Source organism: Linepithema humile, chromosome 6, assembly GCF_040581485.1.
Source record: "Linepithema humile isolate Giens D197 chromosome 6, Lhum_UNIL_v1.0, whole genome shotgun sequence".
In the NCBI taxonomy this organism is placed as follows: Eukaryota; Metazoa; Arthropoda; class Insecta; order Hymenoptera; family Formicidae; genus Linepithema; species Linepithema humile.
This window is the reverse complement of record NC_090133.1, coordinates 10,371,436-10,394,899: the sequence shown is the minus strand read 5'-3', so window position 1 is coordinate 10,394,899 and position 23,464 is coordinate 10,371,436. Positions and strand designations below refer to the sequence as shown.

Below are 23,464 nucleotides of genomic sequence, written 5' to 3'. Positions count from 1 at the left end.
TGAGGTTAACTCACGTTCAGAGCAAAAGAATTGCAAAAAAAACACATTCTAAATGGCACACACTACGAGACTGCTCGCAACAACTGCCAATTTCCTAAAGAGTACTTCTAATTATCCCTTATTGATGGCTGTGAGACCTTCTAGGTGAGTTTCCAGCATTCAGCAGACAAATGTTTTGACCTCTTTTGACCTTTGTAAAATTATCCACTTCTTGAAATACTCTAGATTTACAATCGCTTTCGTCCATTTACTAATAGCATTTTCCTGATTGAGCTCTTGATTATTAACAATAATTTTGACAATAATATTGAAAATGAGATTTACTCATAAAATTAACATGAAGATATTCGTTTCATTTAGGGCCGGTTATTCCAACTTCTTGGTAGGTTTATCCGTCAGTTATTTATTAATAAATATCAGTAGTCCTTACTCGATAGTTGGAATATCAAATATAATTACATCTTGATAATAATGATAGAGGTAATTTTACTTTTTATTCCAACCACTGAGTAAGGATTACTAATATTTATTAATAGGTAATTGGGTAAACCTACCAAGAAGTAGGAAAAATCAGTCCTTACTTGAGTAACATCTGAGATCACTGTTTATCTGCAAATTGGAGATAGTATTTTGGATGCATATTTGCATTGTGCTTACTCTTAGAAACCAAATTAACTAAAGTTTATGCAGATACTCACTTTTTAAACTTGTATTGTGAATTACATTATAATATACTCATATAGTTATAAATATTGAAAAAATTAAATAATTATGTATAATTAACACAGTATATTGCATTGGATGGATTAAAAATATTTGATAAAGCTTAGAAATATTTAATTTAACATATGTTCAATACTAGTTTTTTATATTTGCAAGTTTTTGTCATAATTAGCTGTATCTATTATTTATTGTACTTGCTTTTTTGTAAACGTCTTATCTTTTTCTTTATATAAATGCAAAAATAATTACAGTTTATTTAAAGAGAGTAGATCATAACTTATGATTCTACATATTACAGTTCATGGTGGTCTCATGTAGAGATGGGACCACCAGATGCCATTCTTGGAGTCACTGAAGCATATAAGAGAGATCAAAATTCGAAGAAAATTAATTTAGGCGCCGGTGCTTATAGGGATGACAATGGCAAACCATACGTTCTTCCCAGTGTTCGTAAGGTTAGTTTATAAATAAAATATCAATTTCATACAAATATGTGTGTGTGGTCTCTGCGATTTATATTATATGAATAAAATTTATATTACAATATGTACAATGACATAAAAGTACAATGTTATTATAATGTATTGCTTGTGACAGGCAGAAGAAAAGATTCGAATTAAAGAAATGGACAAGGAATACTCAGCCATCTCTGGTAATGCTGAGTTTTGCCAGCACAGTATTAATCTTGCTCTTGGAGATAACAATGAAGTCGTTTCAAATGGACTGGTGAGTATTACAATAAAAAGTAACATAAAAGTATTTCTTACCAAAGATATTTCTTTTCAGAACGCAACAGTTCAAGGAATCTCTGGCACTGGTTCCCTGTTTATTGGAGCACAATTTTTGTCTCATCACTTTCCAGGCAACAAGGAAATTTATCTGCCAACTCCTTCGTGGGGAAATCATAATCCTCTGTTCAGGCTTGCTGGGCTTACAGTCAAGTCGTACCGCTATTATGATCCAAACACTTGTGGCTTGGACTTCAAAGGAGTAGTTGAAGACATATCTGTTAGTATGAAAAAAAGCTTTTAAGAGAAAAATAACTGTTGTTATAACGCTTGCATTGACAGAGAATGGTTCGAAAAATGAATATCAGATAGAAGAACTTTACGTTGTATTAAATAAGAAAGGTGGTAATAACTAACATTTATATGCTAATAAGAAAACACGTTATCTAAATTTTAAAACATGTATTTTAATAAAAGAATAACAATTTAAGATAGAAAACTTGCAAGAAATATTGCTCGTATCAAGTTCCATGTCAAATTGATTAATGTTATAATATTTGCAAGGAATTTCACCATGTATGATGTGTCTATTGACAGAATATTCCCGAGAGATCGATTATCCTTCTGCATGCATGTGCTCACAATCCCACCGGTGTTGATCCTAAGCCAGAGCAGTGGGCAGAGCTGTCTGCCTTAATCAAGAAAAAGAACCTGTTTCCGTACTTTGATATGGCGTATCAAGGTTTTGCCTCAGGTACCCTGAAATGAAAACTTACTAACTGTTCTTTTTTCATCAGCCACTTTCTAAATGTATGAATTTAAACCAGAACACTTTTCTAATTATTTTCTATATATAATACATATATAGACATATATTGCTAATTTAATGCAGATGTTTTTTATAGAATTTACTACAAAATTTATTTTTCAAGTTTTTTATATTAAAATATTTTGATACTTATTTTATTGTAATTTGTTATTCATATTTTTTATTTGTTCTACAGGAGATCTTACGAGAGACGCTTTTGCGGTCAGACTGTTCATTAAAGAAGGTCATAAGATTGCCTTAGCTCAATCCTATGCAAAAAATATGGGCCTCTATGGTGCGTACACACAAATGAAAATATATAAAATCAAGTACAAATAATGTAAGAACCAAGAATCTGATAAATTTCAATAATTGCTTATTTTTAGAATTTAATTGATATAGAAAATATTGATGAGAGACAATCATAAGTGATTCACTTTACACAGGTAAAGTAAATGTTTGCTAAATTCTCTTCAATTTTTTCAGGCGAACGTGTCGGAGCGTTCACGTTGGTGGCGTCGAGCAAGGAAGAGGCTGCACGCACCTTGTCGCAGCTGAAGATCCTGATTAGGCCGATGTACTCGAATCCACCAATCTACGGAGCTCGCATAGTTAATGAGATTCTTAATGATCCAGTGTTGCGAAAGGAATGGCTGGGTGATGTGAAGGGTATGGCTGACCGTATCATCTCGGTTCGTACAAAGCTACGCGATAATCTAAAGAAAAATGGTAGCGCCCGCAATTGGTCTCACATCACCGATCAAATCGGAATGTTCTGTTACACCGGCCTGAAGCCGAATGAGGTGATTTCTCTTTTTGCCATGAAAGTAGCTTATATTTATAACTAAATATATATTAAAATTGCAAAAAATATTCATTAAATATAAAAAATGTAAATTGAGCTTTTAATCAATTTTATCATAATTAAAGTCAAATTGAATTACGAACTAAATTAACAATTATTGCAACACAGTTAAATTTATGATGTCTCTACTATCAGGAAAAAACCAGAAAATCCTGAAATTCTCAGAAAGTTTTTTTTTTCAAAGATTTGAAATTAATATTAATATAAAAAAATATTTTATAATTATTAAGAATATTATTATTAATTATTTAACGGCTTTCCTTATTTTAACTGTTATTGATTCAGGTAGAAAAACTCACAAAGGACTTCAGCATTTATTTGACCAAAGACGGTCGTATCTCCATGGCCGGCGTGACGTCGAAGAACGTGGAATACTTGGCGCACGCGATACATGAAGTTACAAAGTAATCTCCGTCCTCCCGCCGCAAACCCAACGATTGAACATTGTTTTATCGTTCACTCAAAGCCTTGCAAAACTCGATGGTAATTGCAACAGTATATCTATTCTATAGTTCGTGCGCATAATGCAATTGGATTGAACGGTTGAGTGTAGCGTTTAATTGAGATTATTCGCAATATATCAATAAATGAAACCACGCAGCACGGATATAAAAGAAATATTTAAAGGTTTGGAACATTACTGTCTAAACTAAGAAAATAAGAAATATAGGCTTGTAGACCAAAGCTGTAATACGTGTTTATTTCTATTTATCTTTTGTCTTTTTCCGTATACGTTTACATCTCGTCGTTCAGACACACAATTTTGTAATACAAGTGTACTGAAGAGAATCAAAAGAACGACCGAAACGTATATGGAAAAAGACAACAGATAAATACAAGTGAGCACGTACAATAGCTTTGGTCTACAAGCTCATTTCTTTTATTTTCTTGATTTTCAAATAATTTAGGTCTCGTTATTCCTAACATATTAATGTTTAATACGTTGAATAGAGACCTAATTCGCTCATCTCTCCGTCTATGCCGAAGTGAAATTCCATTCTTTGACATATGCGATTCTATTTGAGTTTATTAAATTCAAAATAAAAATATTTACTCATTATTTTAAATCACTACTTCGATATTAATTATATTCGCAGAATTATGTGTTAAAAATGTTATTGTATACGAATTTTATATATTTTGGAATTTGGTAGCGCCGGTTTCCAGCGCTGCTGAAAGTTAAAGTATTGATCACGTGACTGGCACGGCACTCAACGTATTAAGTTGCTCAATATAAATAATTTGGGCCGCGTAATACTTATACGACTCATTTGTCTCTTCATGATATTGCTTCAATACATCTTCAAAGATATTGCAGACACAGTTACATACAAATATGTCAGAAATTATGAGTATTGACACAACTCAAAAAATAACGTATAAATATTCCTGGACATTACACATCTTAAATTTCTATAACAATTTTTAATTGTATGTGAATAGCAATCGTTTTATTTGCTATTATATAAAGTAATATCTTATACGACACAAATACACACTTTAATTCAGAAGATACGTCATGAAAGATGATGGCCAGGTTAATCTTAACTCATTAATATCGAATTATTGAAAAATCAACAACAATAATTTATACTAATTCACATATTGTATGTCTCCTTGAAGCATTGTTATGTGTGGTTGACTATAGTTACATTTTTCGAACATTATTTAAGTATTTCAATTCAATTCAATTAAGAGATCCAGCCATCATCAGCATTAATTATATTATGGCATAGCGAGAAGAGTCAGAAAAATGTTTTAAAATACTATTATTTTATAATATAATGTATTTTAATTGTATAATGATAGATATATTTTGATATACATATTTTCAAAAGAAAATATATTTCTCATATTATATATCTGTGCTGTATGGGGACAGAAACAATTATGTTTTATAGCTTGAATTAGCGCAAGTGAATAGCTTAAGTTGCCAGTCATCATCAAACATTTGTTATGACTACAATAGAAAACGCTTTGATTTGTAATAGAACTTTTTTGTATCTAGGATTTACTCTTATTGTACTCAATGCATAATATTCTCATTATTTGTAGGCAGCTTTATATGGAGGTATACACAGACTTCAATTACAATCAATAAAATCGAATTTATAGGGTAAAGGGAAGAGGGAAAGAATTTCAAAATATATAAATCGTCATAATAATTTTTATCCAAATAAGTAGAGACACTCAGATCGTTTCACAAACCATCATCTTTTTTAATGGAATCATAGTTTCCTAACACATTATTTTCCAAGATTAAGAACTTGAAATGATCGTCAGACGATTATTTCAATTCTTTTATATAAATACAATCATTAGAATTGTGATGTAAAAAATGGTGCTATACTCTTAATTTTTTTGAATTTGTTGTTATTAAAGGAGCTATAAATGTAGATATGTGATTCGAATTCTGTAGATACGTAAAGAAATTGTAAAATATTGAGAGGTAAAAAAATGTCGTATTTATATAATTTATTTTCGAAGAAATTTTGTTATAATCGAACAACAGATACATTTCGCACAGCCGCAAGAAAAGTGACACAAGTCGAAATTTTTCGAATTTGTTTTATACGCAGATTGTGTTCTAAATACGGCCTTCAATCAAGAAAAATGATAGAAGTTGAATTTAAATACTTTCCGCGTGTTTAATACTGTCGTAAATAATTAATTTTTAAATTATTATTTAACCAAGCGTAGACGTGTGAAATTATTTTCCGTAAAATCAAGTTTGCTTCAGACGATTTGCGACAGAATTTGGGATGAAAATCAATTTATAATATTATTCTACAATTCCTTCCTTCAAACAATTTGATATTTTTGACTTGCGTCACTTTTCTTGCGGGTGTGCGATATGTACAGTGTTCCGCAATGAAATCAACAAACTTTGCCAGCGTGTTTACCAGATTATCAAGCTAGTTGCATTTAATGTTTAAATTGTCTATCGTATCTATTTAATTGTCAATTTTATATTGCACGCGTGTCTGGTTTGAATGGTATACATGAAAGTAATATCAATGTATAATGTAAAACTTACAATTAAACAGATATTAAATGTAAATCGGATAATTTAAATATGCCTGAGCATTTGTAGCTTATATCAATCAACTTTCCATATCTTTTTTTTTTGCATAGAATAACCTCTCGAACACACGAAGTTTGTCAGTTTCATTACGGAACATCTTGTATATTCATATCATCGATTTTTCATAAAGTATTTTAAAAGAGCGCAGTGTATATGCGCGCGCACAAATGCAGACCGTGCTGTTAGGGAAGGATCACTTTAAAATCTTCAAAACAAATTTTTTAACAAAATTTGAACTTTCTAAAATATTTTCCCACAAGTCGCTTGTCGAAATTCGAAAAACAAACCGAGTTATGACATTTTGTCACACGAGATGATTCTAACCGTGTTATGTTAATATTATCATTACAACTTTAATCGCGTTTTTCTCGAAATGAAATTTATCGAAATTTATGCAGTATATCTAAGACAGTTTTACTTAGCAAGTCTAATTAATTTGAAGCTTTTACTAAATATTAGTATGCTCTACCGTCGTATGTACGATTTTTATTTTACAACAATTCGTTTTTGAGAAAAAAAGAACGAAAAATGTATTTTTCTTAAAATTAAAATCTTTTTTTAAAATATGCGTAATTTTTTTATATTTTCCAAATATTCCATATGTACGACGATATGTACGACAATTTTCTTCTTTAAGATTCTTGTTTATTTTTATGTTTTAAACAAATAATTTTTACATACCATTTTGCACACACTAGTGCTATGTTTTGAGAAATATAGATTTTTGAAGCAGCCATATTTAGGTGCAAACACTTATACTTATTTATTATTTGACAATATTAAAATATATATTTTCAAAATATGGTAAGAGAAAAATTTGTATTCAAGTTTATTTTAAAAAAGGTGCCGAAGATATCTCTCCTGTTTGCCCGGTCAAAGTGGTCTCCCCCCTTTAAATACTTTATGAGAAATCGATGTGTATGTGCGCGCGCGCAGGTCGCATACATATTTTTTGCTCATTTTCCTCTTCCTCTGTTTCCAATTAATAACGTAAGATTTAAGAAAAGGTAAAAAATATATGCTGAAACAAAGAGTTTCGAAAAAAACTGTATTGCAATAAATATAATAAATTAATTAATAACTTGTACTCTATTGATTTATTCTTGCAGCCTGTACTACGATTCTTCGAACCAAGTGCAGCAGCAGTATTTCAGTGAGACTAAAAGATTAGCCTAACTCAATATCAAGTTGTGCTACTCGTAAAGATCACAAGACTGCACATGCCGTCAGTATTTAATTGCGTAACATGACGTGTCACCGCGTGACACTGTTTGCTGTTCCTGCTGTTCTGCCAAAAAACCGTTATTCTTCCCATCTTCATTTTTTCACTGCCAGATTATAAACATTTTGCAAACAAAAAATCGTTTATGAATAATATTAATTGGTATTAGAAATAATAAGAGCCAAGGTCAAAAGATATATTTTTTGAAAAGTTTATTTATCCCTAAGAGATATACAAAACAAACATTTCTTCTCGTGTAACTATCATAATTCCCCTAGTAGTAGTATAACACAGGAAATTCATGTCATGATCTTTTTCGAATATTCCATTTCTTCCTTTTTTTTCTTTCTTTATTCAACTGTCCATCGAACGGATACCGTGTCTCACACAATATCAGTATCAGTTACAATTCGCTCTTTCTTTTTTTTTTATAATCAGCTATATGTTAAAATTATGCACATCTGCAAATCAGTAAGTATTAAAATATTACAATTTGATATTTTACAATCGTTTGTTATCCGCGTCCCTAAGTCCCTCTAGAAAACAAGTTCCTTTTCATACGTTTTGCTCATCGCGATCGATCGTTAGAATCGTTTTTTTCTTTTTCTTTCATGTCGACAATGTGAGACGATGCTCCGGAAAAGGAAAGGAAAGAGAACGGGAGGATGAGATAGACGAAGAGATTGAACGCATTAAGAGAAGCGATGGTGATTTTTAAACCGCTGAGAGCCAAATATCTCCAAATACACACGAGTGTCAGTCTGATCATAATAAAGCTTCGAAAAAATTGACATGAATATATAGAGATAAATAAATATAAACATATGACATTCCATATATTTATATATATTTATCCGTTTATTCACAGGACAGACAATGATGAAGAACGCAGTGTGATCCTATTTTTTTTTTTTTTCCTTTTCTTTTCTTTTTCTTTCTTTTATCTTGTTTCCTACCACTTCGGCACATTACTACTCATTGTCAGAGCTCCTCTCGGTTTCCCTCTCTCTAATCCGAACTGTGATTAGAATCTGCTGTACACGCTACATAGGATCTAGGAATGTTAATATTACAAGAAACCACAATAATTTATTATAATACAACCTGCTGTACACCAGATGGCTCGAGGCAGTACAAGACAGAGAGAAACGCCCTTCTTCTTGGAGAGCTTATTTCCTATTTAATTCGACTCTCAATAACATGATTCAACGAAGTCAAACGGTGATTATATTATATTATTCGCGTGGGTCTTGAGACGAGAGATTCAAACGTATTTTACTACTTTTTTTTGTCTTCTTTAGTGAATTAAAAACGAATGTGGAAGGAAGAATGGCGATGGCAAGGGGTAGGGACCATTTTAACATCGGACTTGAAAAAAAACAGGGAAAGAAAAAGAGAGAAAGAGAGAGGGAAAGAGAGAGAGAGTCGATAGAGAACAAAGTACAAAACGTCGTTCTTTGCGATGCATTAAAGCGACATTAAAGCGAAAAAAAAAAAAAAAAAAAAAAGAAAGAAACAAACGTGATTTTGCTGTCCAAGTCAAGTTCGTAAAAAAACTAATTTTGTGCACATCAATAAAATGAACAGTAAGACGCTTAGTACGTTCGCGTTATGACCGATTTGTAGAAACATTTTAACAGAAATAAAGTTACAAGATTGTTCAAAAATGATATAAGACTGTGGGGACGAACTGCCGACAGTACGAGTGTTTACGGTGAAAATGGAATCTCAATTACATGAGTATAACAATCGTCGTTTTGTAAGTAAGCACTCGGCGCGATACTTGCTGTTTCATGACGCTGGAATATCGTGCTACTAATTTTGATTCAATATTTTAGGCCCTTGCATATGAAATGTCGATTTTGCATAAATAATTTCCAAACAGTTTCCGGAGAAACGAAATATATATCGTATAATTTCTCTCCACCGGGTTGTGTAATAAAGTGTATTGTTTTTTACGCCCAATGAAAAAAAATCATAATACGGGCGAAATGCGATAACTTCGATAAGCGAATATTTAATCTTCATTTTTAATAAAATTGCGTTTTGCTTAACAAAAAGAAGTAGACAAATTGATTTAAAAAAGTGTAAAATTACTTATTACACAACCCAGTACGTATCGTCAAAATAAAATTGCGACTAATCTTCTCAAAATAAAAAGCTATGATCGTTTCAATGAACTATAAAAACTTCAAAAAATATTAAATCCTTTGTATTATATCAACCTCTCGCTCCAATTGTCAGTATTGCTGGCGTAATGCTTAAAGACGTTCTGCTCCGGCGGCAAGCAACCGATAACATTGTTTTCAAATCACTGATAAAAATGAATTAATGAGATAATACCGTATTATAATTTACCTAACATCATCTAGAAGTTTCCGACGTTATTTCTAACAGGCGCAAAAAGTACGCGAACTGCAAAGGATTAATTCCCCTCCGTGTTACTACGCGACTCTTTCAAAGTGTAGAATTTCTACCGCAAATTGATTTGTACAACTAATTTTATATTTAACTTCTCTTCGCAAAATTTGGGCCGACAGTTGTGCAAATTGATGGTCAATTGACATACTGATTAGACATATCGTAATTGGAATCGTATCCCATTGTCCTACGAGGAGCTGTGGAGATGTTGGAAAGGATGCATACTAATGATAATTTCATTACGATAATTTCAAAGATGAGTGACAAATATTATTGTATTATATAATAGAATTAAATAATTAATCGTAATAATTAATATTAATATAATATCCAAGTTTAAAACCAAAAAAATAAACGTATTAAATTTTTTTTTGCCCTAAAAAATTTTCTTTTATAAATTGAGGAAAGCGCAAACGCTCCGCAAAAACTAAAGCATACTTTCGTAAAAGGATCAACACGATACATGATACTTGATTATTAAAATATGATTACTTTTCAAAAGAGCGACATCTCATATGCAACGATCTAATAGAAGTTGCGAGCTACATGCACACGCACACACATTCTTTCTCTCCTCCTTTTTCCTCTCTGGCACGCAGTTTCTCTCTCGATTCAATTCATTGCATCGAGCGATGGCTCATCGGCTATATAATTAAGGCTCAATCACTGGTGGTGGCTCGTAGCTCATAACAGCGCTGTAGTGTGTCGGAAAAAAGTACATCGCACGCTAAAAAAACATAGAGTCGCAGAGAATTCAAAATTCTGCATTACAAGATACACGTACACTTAATTCTAAACGTACTTATAACTACTACGAGAAACATGATCAAATCAATTATATATTCGCAAATATGCGTAAAGCGGCCCCATGCCCCCGGCACACGTTCTCAATATGATCGATTCGCTAAAAATATACGAAAGAAGAAACGAAGCTCTCTGTACAAGGATATACAATGATAGCCTGTGTGTTTTTGTGTGTGTGGTTGTGTGTGTGTGTGTGTGTGTTCATGTGTTGTCAAGTATGAGCGTATGCGTTGTGTCACAACGCCGGCGATGATTGAATTGAATTAAACTGAACTGAACCGAACTGAACTGAACTGAACTGAACTGAATAAAACTCAACCCAACTGAAACTGAACTCAAAAAAAATCCCCGAAATACAATACAATATTAATTTTGTAACAACGCAACGCGACCAGTCCCTCTCGAGAACGAGGATCCGAGAGAGCGATGAGATATCGCCGAGAATTCGATTTCCGAGACGGTGAGACGAACGACAGAGAAAAAGAAAAGAATAACTTTTGCGTGCGGAAGAAATTTCAAAAACTCAGCGAGATGACAATCGTCTCTACGATCCTCGCTACGGAACAATCAATTATCGCGGTGTTTCGTCACTAGTAAACTAAACTACGTAGCTCGCAACATAGCGTCGACAGAGCAAAGTCAACAATGATTGAGCCCCTGCGCCTTCCGTTTGAATAGAGAAAGTGTGGGCAACCCTGCCTGCTTCTTATCTATCTCTTCCCGCTTTATGCTTTTTTGTCATAATTCTGTTTTCTTTTTTTTTTTTTTTCTTTCTTCCGCTATCCTACTAGCCACTTTACATCATCCTTACTATCAATATGTTAAAGTACAAATGTTCACGCACACAATAATCCTCTCTCGCTCTGTCGTTCACGCTCGCGCAGCACTCACACATACCAGTTTTTCCTTTTAAAATAATTATCGTAATTAGCGCGGATAACTTTATCATTATCGTAAATAATCGGGAAAAAAAAAAAATTAGGAGATTGGTGGGAATTGTTGGAGAGCTTGGTTTGTTGGTTGGTTGCTTGGTGGTTAGTTACTTTGTTCTAGTAAATGGTGGTGTAAGTACGCTCACGCTAAGGTCAATGGTACGTACAGTAGGTGAGGTATGCTTTCAGGATGAAGGACACGGGGTGATAGATGAAGAAATTTCGACGTGCATCCGCTATTCGTCGTCTTCCCTATATTCCTCTTCACTGTCGCTTTTTACAGTTTGATTCGCCGGCGCTCCCCCGACCACCGGTGCACCGTCATTTTGCATTTTCTTTTTGTACGCCGTCATTTCCTGCGGGAGAAAATTATTTCATCTTATTGCGCTCGCGCACTGAAAAAAATCGTCTTCGGCAAGTTTCATTTATTTTATCGAGAATGAGTCGCGACATATCGAGAAATTTATTCCGATATATAGCGCGCAAGAAAATTTCTTATTTCTGACGTAAGAATCTCGATGAAAGATTAAAAAAGGTAAAGTTTCGCTAAATTTGGATATGTTACCCTTTCATATCGAGCTTTGTCCTTCTCCGCCATAGCCTCGTATTTCGATTTGGTTTCGGGATCTGCGTCCGACCATTTCTTGCCTAATTCCTTAGCTATATCGCCTACGCCATATTCGGGATTCAACATTTTCACCTTGCCGCGTTCATCGTTGCAGAACCAGAAGAAAGCGGACCTGATTGAATTAATTATTATGAAATTCTATAAATATTCGAACAGTTTAAACTATAGCGGCCTACAAAATCACCTTCCTATACAAAAATATAAAAATAATTTTATTGCGAAATTACTCGAAACTCAATTTAAAAAAATTAAAATTTTATTTTAAAAAGTAGCTATGATTATAAAGCAAACTTTTTATTTCATTATTTTCTCAAAAATAATATCTCGTCAATCTTTAGAAAAATATAAGTTGGACAAGTTAAATAATTTTTACTAGAATAATAAATATTTTATTTAGAGGAATCAATATAGAAAAATCCAAGATATATCAATTATGAGTAAAACAAATTCAAGTCACATAAATCTCTCAAAGTACGATTAAAGTTTCAAAAAAAAAATATTTCATTTAAATTTTCAAACCAATTCTCTCTTTTCGTTACGTTTTTCATTACGTATTTAATCGTTTGAGTGCCGAACGCGAAAATGCGTCCGAAAAACAGTGCATTCGCGCTTCTCTTATTCATGCCGAAAAATGTTAACAAGCACTATGACGCTTCCTTCTTTTGTCTCAATCTAACATTTGAAAATAGCTCTTGTGAGACAGTTGTGCAGTTTGGCGTAGTCTCCATTTCCCATGTAACTGAAAGATTAATTTAATTTCCTGAGAATATTAGTCGACCTACTGCAACGTTCACCGACACTTTTCGACATGAAACACAGATTAGCGCGCGATTGCACTTCTCTTGATACTGAAACGACTAAATATTAATCAGCAAATTTTTTTTCTTCAACAAGATACAATGTGGAGATGTATAAATGCGAGAACTTACAGCGATCTCTTGGGAGCATTGTGATCCTTGATGTGTTTGCGTTTCTTGCCTCTGCCCTTATTTTCCCCCTTAGGCGGCGTGTAGTTCTGCATCTCCGCGTCGTATCTCTTCTTATCTTTTTCTGCCATTTCGTGGAAACGCTTCTTTTCTATGTCTGACATAGTCTACGACACAAAATATTCAATGTTAAGTATATGCAACGTTAATATCTCTATACTGTCGATCTCTCAATATTCTCAGATTTAAATTAATAAAAATACAATTTTTCCAACTACAAATGTATTGTTTCATTAATAATGGAATGTATTTTGAGAATAGCATAAGATATAATTTTTAACTATTTAAAAATAAATGTTTCTTTTTAATTGCAGTTTACAAAATATTAAATGTATTATGCGCGCACGCTGTAGATGTGCTTCTAATCAACGATATTACAATATTAAAGGCTTTTGCATTACTGACTATTGTTCTTGGCGATAATTTTGATTCCACTGCAAGAAATGAAGATTGACAGTTTAACGAGACGCAACGTGCCAGTCGCGCATTATTTATTCGAAGATCACGCGAAAAAATTTGAGAAACTTTCGACAAAACATTACGTTTTTCAATCTCGCTTGCATTTCAAGCCGCGAAAAAAATTGTCTATTATTCATATAAGAAATTTTATCATTATATATTGCATAAAAAATTTGTAAGTTCAATTATTTAAAAGAATTAAAATTATAAACAAAAAAATATAACAAATTACCTCAAATTTTTTGTGTTAAAATCATCTATACAAAAATTACTTACATATTTATATATTATTTATATCTATAAAAAATTTCCTTTATATATTAAATACTATTTATTGCACGGCGCACAGTAAATCTAAAGATATCTCACCTTCCACCTCAATGCGCATTTTTTGGAGAACTCCCGGAAGACGATCTTCTCTTCGGGATGCTTCTTTTTGTGTTCCTGACGACATGTCTGGACGAAGAACGCATACGCTGTCATCCGTCCTCTTGGCTTCGAATCTTTTCCTCTCGGCATATTGTCTCGCTGCAAGCTCTGAGCGTTATTTTGTTGAAGATTGTTTTGCGGTAGTTGCTGTATTTGGTGCTGAAATCCAAGCAAACGACGTACAATGCAAAATGCTGCCACAAAAAGTAACAAAATTATTAACGCTTTTGAACAACAAGTCATAACAACAGCGATAGCTTCTACTTTTGTATCAAAGGAGACTTCTAAAAATAGAAATCTTCTATTTTTACATAAAAAAAGAAGTAAAATTATAAAATCAGAGCTAGAGAAGCTGTCTTCTATTTGATATTCAACAAAATTCAAATTTCTGACATAAAAATTTTCAAGTTGAAAAAAAAAATTGGTGTATTATTATACCAAGTAAAATGTACCATCGTATAACTTCGTGAGAAATTTGCATGAGAAGTAAAATTAGAACTCATCGCATATTACTAGCTCGCAGAGAGCGAATGCAATCGTGAAAAAAAAAAGTGAACATTTGCAGAGAGATGGCAAATTGCAAAAGCTTAGTCGTTTAGACTTGGTACGAACGAATTTAATAAATTATTCGTGACAACTGAGATATGTAATTACGCACTTTATGTAATACGACTTGCGTGTTAAATTAATGAACGGCTGCGGCCCGCGATCTCACATTGACAATGAGACACACGTAACAATGCTCGCCGTACAAACGCGCGTTTTTGATTTTGCCAAGTAACAATGGTCAATTATATTGTACGTACGTGCAATATCATATGGCATTATCATTATGTGTATAATTACTTCGCTATTATTACATATAATGTAACGTACAACAGTGAAGTACCGCGAGTGAAGTTGGATATTGTATTATTATCATATTTGTAATAAATATAGATATTTCACGTAAAGCTTATTTGTCTTCTCAGCACCAAGCCGGGGAAAGGGCCAGCCACCCCCGGCTAAATCGCATTTTATTACAGAAAACTATGATAGACTTGACAAGCACATTTTATCGATTTGAATGAGAAACATACATACTAAACACACATACATTCATCGTTACAAAAAAAAAAGAAACAAGATATTCGTTTACATTTTCATTTTTACGGCCATCGACATAACAGCCTTTGCAAAGTTGAAAGCAAAACACATGTACACATTTGTGAAATAACCATTTTTAGGTTAGGTTAGGTTAGGTTAGGTTGTACACGACTTTATATACTCTTGTGAAATACATCATCTCGCAAACTGTAATTTATATATTTATGCTGTATACATTAGTACGTGTAAAAGCTAGTGTATACGCTCACTCTCAGGCCTTCGAATATAATATGATATACCACATCTCTACTCTGTATTATGCGTACAATATACCGACCCTTATTACTCCAGATTGCGGATAATAATAGTTACCACGTACCTGTAGAAATAATCGGAAATCTAGTTGACCTACGTGCGGATGTGAGATCTGCCGGCAAAATAACTACTATGTAGAATCGACTTTGTTATTGAGTTGCTCCATAAGTAATGCGGGTGTGCTCTGTATATATATATTTTTAGAACGGAACGGAAACCACTTGTACTCCAAGCGCGCACAGATTTGCTTCCGCATTTCGTTTACAGAATAAAGCTTGACGAATAGGAAATCATGGAAAAAACTCGCATTATTTATGGGGCTGCCCCAATATATCGCATTACACAAAATATACATCATATGTACTGACTTAATTGATTATGTTTGACTTTAATCAATTAAAATCCAATTCTTAGAACTATTTTATCCATTTTCTTTTTTTTCAAAATTTTTTTTTCTTCGAACAAGACAACAAAGACAAAATGCAAGAAACTTTTTTTCAGTCGAGCGATCAGTGTTATTCTTCCTCTCGTTTTCCCGCGTACTTTTCCATGCAACAACATTCTATGCGCTCGTTGCGATATGCAAGGGATTAAAAATTGATGCTTCTCGGGCCGCAGGCGTTGCATTACGGTGTACGGTTTCCTATGTTCACGACGGTGGAAATAAAATTAACGTCCAGCATGTAACCAGGCCAGATGTTTACGTCAAGTCATCTCTTACGAACGACGAAAAAAGGGGAAAGAAAAGCTCCGAGTTTGCGGGCAGTATTGCGGTTCCGTTTGTTCGGCAGGTGTTCTTTCGCGCCCGAAAATACTTTCGCCGTAAACACTCTGCGACACGAATTTTCTTAATCCGCGAAAGTAATATAATGAAATTTCGAATAAAAAGAAATCTCTCTATTTGGGAGTAATTCGCAGAAGTAAAAAGAGGTAAGAATGAGAGAATAACTCTCTACTTTTCTGTATCCACTTGTAAGTACGATTCTTGATTGTCGAGTGAAACTCGATAGTGTTCCTCTCAAATAAACACTAACGATTATTCCCTTTCGAGACTTACTCTCAAATGTATACTTTAGAGCTTTAGAACACTTTCATTGTCGAGAAGCATTATCACGTGTCTGTTAATAAAAGCGTAAATTGTACTCCGGTTAAAACTTTGACATCAACTCGATACACATCCTCTGTGCTAAGATCAATTTTTAAAAAGTTTCAATAAAACTACATCGTTTCTCATTTGTCAGCGTAGCGTTCACGCTAATTGTAAGTCAAAAAACCGATTTCCTAAATCTTGTATACTATATTTTTAACTAAAAATCGAAAATTTTCCGTCTTCCGTAACAATGTAAAATTTTATTAATAATTTTAAATATTTTATAATTTTTATATATTCAATAATATTTTATAACATTGTAAATAGAACTTGGGATAAATTATCTATTCATTAACGTATATAACATCTTTCAGTGAAAAATTCGTTGAAAAAAAATTCCAAACACAAATAGCGAATTGCATATCAAAAATTATAACCTCAAAAATGCATAATCTGACGAATCATTCATCAACTTTCATACGAGAATCTTCGTGTAAAGCCTAACACATTCCGAACAAGATTCCGCTTTCATTACACTATTATGAACTCCGATCATCTGCTTGCGATCTCATGCTAAGAGAAAATCGTGAGTGATTTCGATATCCATTGTCAATATCAATGCTTAAGATAGAGCATTTTAGATAGAAGATGGCACAACCTCAAATTTATTTCAATCTTGCATCGAGGGAAAAATTCAATTTCTGCTTTTACAAACGCGTATAAACTGATAAAACGGAGGAGATTGCGTTTCCTAGACATTTCAGAAAAATTAAAATTAATTTCCAAGAATTCTAATTCACGTCTATCAAAAAATTAATACATCTAATGTAGTTAATATCATAAAGTAATTTTAATTAACGCCCTAGAGTTACTATTAAAGATGTATATCTCTTTAATCTAACTAAATAAAATGTAAAACAATGCAGAATATGTGTATAATCAAGTGGGAAATATTTCATGTTCCTTACGTCGTTTCCTTATTTTAGTCAAATTTTTTAGTCTACTCTGCTTAGCAGTTGTTTTGGAATTCTCTTTCAATCTTTGTCTACTTATTTTACAGTTTTGCATTATTTCCGTATCGTATTAATAATGCACTTCCATCGATTCGTGTCGGCCTCTCGAGTAATTAAATTTCGGATTTTACAATTGTCGTGGCTTTTTTTTATATTAAGAATAGACTATTCACACGCCGCAAAATCAAATCGCGAAATGAAAAAGAACGAGAACGAGATACCAACCAACTCGCTGAACGCGAACGCACTTACGAAGAAGGCCGCACGAAACCCAGAATCAATAGCGGACGGCGGATGTACAGACGGGCGAACGGACGGACGCGGACACGACGGGGTGAGAGTCGCGCGTGCGAGTCAGGATGGAAACGTGAACGGCGAGACGCGCGAAAACCCGGGTCCCGCTCTACCGGACTCCATTGATATGATAATTGAAAAACGCCTGGCCTCTCACTGCATACATCGATATTGGATTATGACAAAAAGGCGAAAAATCTATGTATCCCAATAAATTTGTTCTTTCCGCAATTTGTAACTGGAACTTGATAAGAATAGCTCTGTAGAGTGGACTGAAGAATTTTTGGGCGAGACAACAACCAAACGAGTTTGATCTCATCGAGTTGAAGCAGATCGAAGAGTCGATTGGTCAATCGTTTGCGCTTCCCAAGAAACGCAAATAAATTATTTCTTGAAACGCTTCGGTGTTCTTAAATTTTTAGCATTTCTCTTGCATAAGTCATATTGACCTTGCGTCGAAAATTGACCGTAATAAATATACAAAATTTATATATGAAGAAAGTGCGATTGATCCATGTGTATATAAGCAACATTTCACATTCGATGTAGTTTACATTAAAACCTGTTCCACGTTCAAGGTATCGACATACGACGAACTTGCCTATTTAATCTAATCATTATATATTGTTGATGTTTTTTCTGTTTTCCTTTAATATAGAATAGAAAATTTAGTTAACAAAATTATCGTCATCTACAAATTTCAACACATTACCAGAACGAATATCTTTCTACCCAATTACACTCCTTTTTCCATATCGTGAAAACGCAAAAAAAATTTAGCAAAACTTCCATGGACTATATTTCCTCGTCTCTTATACGCATCATAAATATTAGATATGTCAGGATTTTTTTGGTTGTACTTCATTAGGTTTTGTTGATCAAGGAAAATGTTATATGCTGCCTTGATTAAAGTACGAAAAATGTATGTATAGCATATAATATTTTCTTTGTTCAAAAAAACCTAATAAAGTACAACCAAAAAAATCCCGATATATTTATGATACAAATTTCTGAACTATCGCCGATAAAAATCTTAATTTTTAACTTCGTAAAGCGATGTAATTTAAAAACCAGTCAAATGCAATAAGCATGAAAACCATCCTTTTTACTTAAAAAACAATTTCTTGAACTATTTTAATGCTTGAAAAGTAAAACAATATATTTTCTTTTTAAATTGGACAAATAAAACAATTTTATCTATATATTATATTGAAAAAAGCAAAATACGAGTAATAAAAATAATATAAAATAATTGGTCCATGTATTAAAGCTGTCACAAATATATTTCACTGGAGTCACTATCTCACCAATTAAGGATTAATCATGTCAAGACTCGTATACTAAACACATTCGATTCGGATTTCGGATCGATTTCGGAAAAAAACCGCCAACTGTCGGGTATATGTGTGGCGACATGAGGTGAAAAGAACGACGAACAAAGCCAGATCGGCTCTCCAGAGCATTAGCCAAGAAAGAAAGAACACATTTGTGCTTTTTTCTCTCTTTTCCTAAAGTAGCTACCGAATAAAAGAACAACAGAGTTAACACAAAATCAAATTGATTCAAAACATTACTCAATGTACCTCTCACCCTGTTAACACAAAACGAATCGTAATTGTTTTTCAAAAACTTCAAAATTAATTATAAAATTAACCCATCTAACCAGAGTCCAATCATCTAAGGCGCCTAAAGATCAAGCAAAGACTGTAAGAAATCACAATTAAAATGAACAGGCTCTTTCCCGCGCGTCCCGTAGGAGTCGTTCAGAAAAGTTGTCAAAAACGCCGCGTAGCCATCTGGTCGTAACGGATATATTTCTTCGCATTATAGCCAGCCAGCCAGCCAACCAACCAGCCACCCGCTCGCTCGCTCGCTCACTCGCTCGCTCGTTCGTTCACTTGCTGCGCGCGCGAAAGCAGTTGAAAGGACGGCGAACAGAGAGAACGACGGGAGAGGGGAGGGACAGGGTGCAAAGCGAGGTCGTCATGTTTGGGCCTACGTGTGCCGATTACTACGATATAGTACAAAGACGTCGTGTAAACATCATCCCATTACCGGTCGGTTTTTTAAATGAAAATTGTGCGGCGCTAATTTGATCGCGAGATTTGACGACGAGACACAAATTCGATATTACTCGATTTTTATACATTTGTACATTTTATTCGATACGGAGTGATCCCCTGCTCTCTTCTTTATTTATTCCTCAATCTGACGTTTAAGGCACAGTCCGATTGAACGGTTAACGTATTAGTTTTCGCCGCCTTTTCTCACTTGTCTATCTATTCACAGAGAATCGTTGATGTTTCAGGCACAGGGCGGTCGCGATCGAAAAGTGGGCATTCCGGTTACGAGGAAGCATTTACAAAGATTATCAAAATTTCTAAAGGTGTGAAAGAGGGGAGGCGGACGCACCGTTTACCGAGAGAACGAGAAAGAAGCCGCTCGAAAAAAGGGAATCCTTCTTTTTTTCTCGAGAAGGGTTGTAACTGTACTCGTACTTCGCAACATACCGGGGACATAACGGGAGGCGTGGACGTTTGCGTGGTAATTGGAGAAAGATGTTGTTGCTGCTGCTGCTGTTGCTGTTGTTGACCCTGCAATTGCTGATGCAGGTTGTTCTGAGCGGCGGCGTCCATGACTGCCCCTGAATACCACCACTGTACACCGGGCGGTGCGGAAGGTGTGCCGGCGGCGCCGCCGCCGCCACCGCCGGTACCCGCACCACCACCGCCAGCGGTGGCGGCGCCTTGTCCAGGTCCTGGCGCTGTACCGAGCCTGTAATCGTAGCCACCTCTCATGCATGCGGCGCCGCCGCCGACCGGCGAGGACGTCGAGATTGGACTCGACGCTGTGCCGGTGGTCGCCGGATTCTGGAAGCTGGAGGCCATTTTGTAGGAAAAGAGCTGTTGATTCACGGCGGCAGCGGTACTACGGACGATGTCCGGATGGTGCTGCGGCTGTTGTTGCTGCTGCTGCTGAGCAAGTTGTTGTTGTTGTTGCTGTTGTTGCTGTTGCTGCTGATTCATTAGATGTTGATGTATATTTTGTTGCTGTTGCTGCTGTTGCTGCTGCTGCTGCTGCTGCTGCTGCTGCTGTTCGGTCGAAACGGCGTTCAAACCCGAAGGCCACCAGGCGGCACCGCCGGAGGCATCCTCTCGATTACCCGGGCTTGCGGTGCCCCAGCCACCCGCCACGCGGTGATGTTCCGACATATCCGTACACGCGAGTACGTCCGTTCGTACGTCACCTCAACCTCTCGTTTTACCCGCCAGTGATACAACACCAGCGAGGGAAAGAAGGATGCACGGGAGGAATTGCTCGCACGCACACGGACGCACACATCCACGCGTTAGCGTTCCTTTTCTCTCTCTCTCTCTTTCAATCTCTCTCGGTCTTTCTCTCTCTCCCTCTCTTTCTTTCTCTCTCTCTCTCTCTCTCTCTGTCTTTCTTTCTTTCTCCCTCCCTTTCTCTTTTTAGCACTCACACGCAACGCGCGCGCTCACTCGCACGCTCATACTCGGGAACATCTCGCGTGCATGCACAGTGCACACAGAGCGAGCGGACTCTCTATCTCTCCCTCACTTTCGCGGGCACGCGTATACAAAGTCTGCCTCACATTCGCACACTCGGGACTCCCTGGGACGAACGCTTCGGCGTCGGATAGGAGAGACACGCGCCACACGCACGCGTTCAAACGCGTTCTCACTGTCACACGGCACTGTCGGCGTTCAACCGCCGGCCGCTGGTGGTTACACCTAAAAGAAAGATCACAAACACCGATCACTGTGCTGCTTTTTCTCGTCGTCTGTGCTTGCCTCGTATGTGAGCGCGAACGGAACAACGGCTCCCCGTCTTTTTCTCGCGTAATAGACACACAAAACACGTCACAGTGCGCTTATTTCAGTTCCCGTGGATATACGTACGTTATACTTGGGATGCGGTCTACTCGACGCTACGCTCGACCGTTCGTTAGCTTCGTGAGTAGGTACGGCGGTGGGCAGAGGAGACGAGCGGGCGGATGGGTAGGGGAGGGCACGCTCTCTCTCTCCGACCCTCTAGCTCTTTCTTTTTCTCTCTGTCTCCCCACCATCGACGACGAGGAGCAACGACGTCGACGCTCACGCCGCTTCGTCTTCTTTCTCTCTCGGCTTCTTCTCTTTTCCTCTTTTTCTCCGTTTCTCGGTCTCTGTCTAACTCGCTTGTTTGTCTCGCTCTTTTCTCCTATAGTGTCCCGCGGCAAGACTCGTTTGTTCGACGGGTACGGTGGTTCCGTCTTCTAGCAGAGGCGCTGACGAAGGATACGGATGTACACGCCGTGTCCTTGATATAAATGCCGGAGAGGGTCTCGATATCGACGACGACGGACTTTACGGCGCTTGGACGCAACGCGAGGACATTGCGCGGCGTCCACGGGACGCCGAGTTCCTGTCGCGCGTTACACGCACACAAGATTCACAGCGCTTCAACTTGCTTTGGTTTGACGCGATGCCGGTACGTCCGACGAGCACGCCGCTGATGATGACGATGGTGGCGATGGTGGTGGTGTTAGTAGCAGCAGCAATCCGTAGCAGTGTGTAGTAGTAGTAGTAATAGTAGTAGTAGTAGTATAGTAATAGCTTTTTCACATTGGAGAAGCATACGCGCGCGCGACTCGCTTCTCTCTTGCCTCTACCGACTCACTACACGCGACGTCGCACACACAGAGGGCGAACCTGGCGAGAACGAACCGCCTGGACGCGTTCGTACGATCTCTCTCTCTCTTTCTCTCTCTCCTTTCGGTTTTCCCTACCGCTCTCCCCACTCTCCCCTCTACCGGTGTCTCGTTCGCCGCTTAACCGTCTCTGTCCTTCTTCTTCCCTCTCACTCCGACTCTCACACTTGTATCAGTTTAGCCTTCCTTCCAGCGGACGCCGGCAAACTCTCGCGACGTTGCCAAGCACGCTTTCACCCGCCCGCTCACAAAGGAGAACCTAAGCGCGCTGGCCAATCGAACGGCGTCATGTCGCCGGTGGGGATGGCGGGAGTCTACCATCGTCACGCTACAGGCAACGTCGCTTTCTCCTCTTCCGTTCGTTCTCTCTCCGTTCGTAGAGAATTCGAGAGTCACACGCGGTTCTCCGTATAGTCCCACCGGTAAGATATAAAGAGAGGAGTGGGGTGTAGAGAGGTAGAAACGACTGCGAACCCTTCTCTACCCTTGAAACTCGAGGTCAACTTTTAGGCAGGGAAAGAGAAGGGAAAGAGGGAGAGAAAGAGAGAGGGACGCATCTATCGCGACCGACTGGCTGACTCCTTGTCGTCATTGCGCGCTATTTCTTCCGTTGCCTCTTTCTTCTCTTTTTTTTTACCCTTCTTAGTTTCGCTACACCGCTACGCTCTCGCTAGCTCGCTGGAATTTGCCCCACATCGGGCAAGCAACGCTTCCTGCTTTTCGTTCTTCGCCGCACGTCCTTTTTCCCGTATATACGCACGAGGACGAGGACGAGGACGAGGACGAGGACGAGGACGGCGATGCATACCGCTGTCTTTACCGACCGGTGACGGGCCGCTCTTTGTCGGTCGATACGGAAGAGCCT

The 23,464-nt window shown here is 36.6% G+C and overlaps 2 protein-coding genes across 3 annotated transcripts; one reads left to right on the top strand and one right to left on the bottom strand.

The window, feature by feature from the left end:
* The first annotated feature begins 3 nt into the window (after positions 1-3).
* Got2 (glutamate oxaloacetate transaminase 2) lies at positions 4-7,296 on the top strand. Its single transcript, XM_012359398.2, has 8 exons — positions 4-144; positions 1,022-1,178; positions 1,321-1,449; positions 1,510-1,731; positions 2,049-2,205; positions 2,456-2,554; positions 2,746-3,062; positions 3,410-7,296. The coding sequence occupies exons 1-8, from the start codon at positions 53-55 to the stop codon at positions 3,530-3,532; spliced, it is 1,296 nt and encodes a 431-aa protein (XP_012214821.1). The 5' UTR covers positions 4-52; the 3' UTR covers positions 3,533-7,296.
* A 332-nt stretch (positions 7,297-7,628) lies between these two features.
* On the bottom strand, positions 7,629-23,258 carry Dsp1 (Dorsal switch protein 1). 2 transcript variants are annotated; one of them, XM_012359395.2, is made up of 7 exons: positions 21,812-23,258; positions 20,399-21,643; positions 15,556-15,603; positions 14,031-14,249; positions 13,146-13,309; positions 12,154-12,328; positions 7,629-11,944 (listed from the first exon to the last, which is right to left on the bottom strand). In XM_012359395.2, exons 2-7 carry the CDS (start codon positions 21,098-21,100, stop codon positions 11,825-11,827), a joined length of 1,428 nt encoding a protein of 475 aa, XP_012214818.1. In that variant the 5' UTR covers positions 21,101-21,643; positions 21,812-23,258; the 3' UTR covers positions 7,629-11,824. The 2 variants fall into 2 exon arrangements, with proteins under 2 accessions (XP_012214818.1, XP_012214819.1); XM_012359396.2 differs by lacking the exons at positions 15,556-15,603; positions 21,812-23,258 and having other exon boundaries at positions 20,399-21,805.
* Between the last annotated feature and the right edge of the window lie 206 nt (positions 23,259-23,464).

Excerpts from the sequence above, each read along its gene's own strand:
- Dsp1 (XM_012359395.2), bottom strand. The coding sequence starts at position 21,100 with ATGTCGGAACATCACCGCGTGGCGGGTGGCTGGGGCACCGCAAGCCCG. Across the intron at positions 15,604-20,398 it reads CGCCTCCCGTTATGTCCCCG|ATCTCACATCCGCACGTAGG; the intron begins GTATGTTGCGAA and ends TTTTGCCGGCAG. Across the intron at positions 11,945-12,153 it reads ACAAAGCTCGATATGAAAGG|GAAATGACGGCGTACAAAAA; the intron begins GTAACATATCCA and ends TTTCTCCCGCAG.
- Got2 (XM_012359398.2), top strand. The coding sequence starts at position 53 with ATGGCACACACTACGAGACTGCTCGCAACAACTGCCAATTTCCTAAAG. Across the intron at positions 145-1,021 it reads ATGGCTGTGAGACCTTCTAG|TTCATGGTGGTCTCATGTAG; the intron begins GTGAGTTTCCAG and ends TACATATTACAG. Across the intron at positions 1,732-2,048 it reads GAGTAGTTGAAGACATATCT|AATATTCCCGAGAGATCGAT; the intron begins GTTAGTATGAAA and ends GTCTATTGACAG.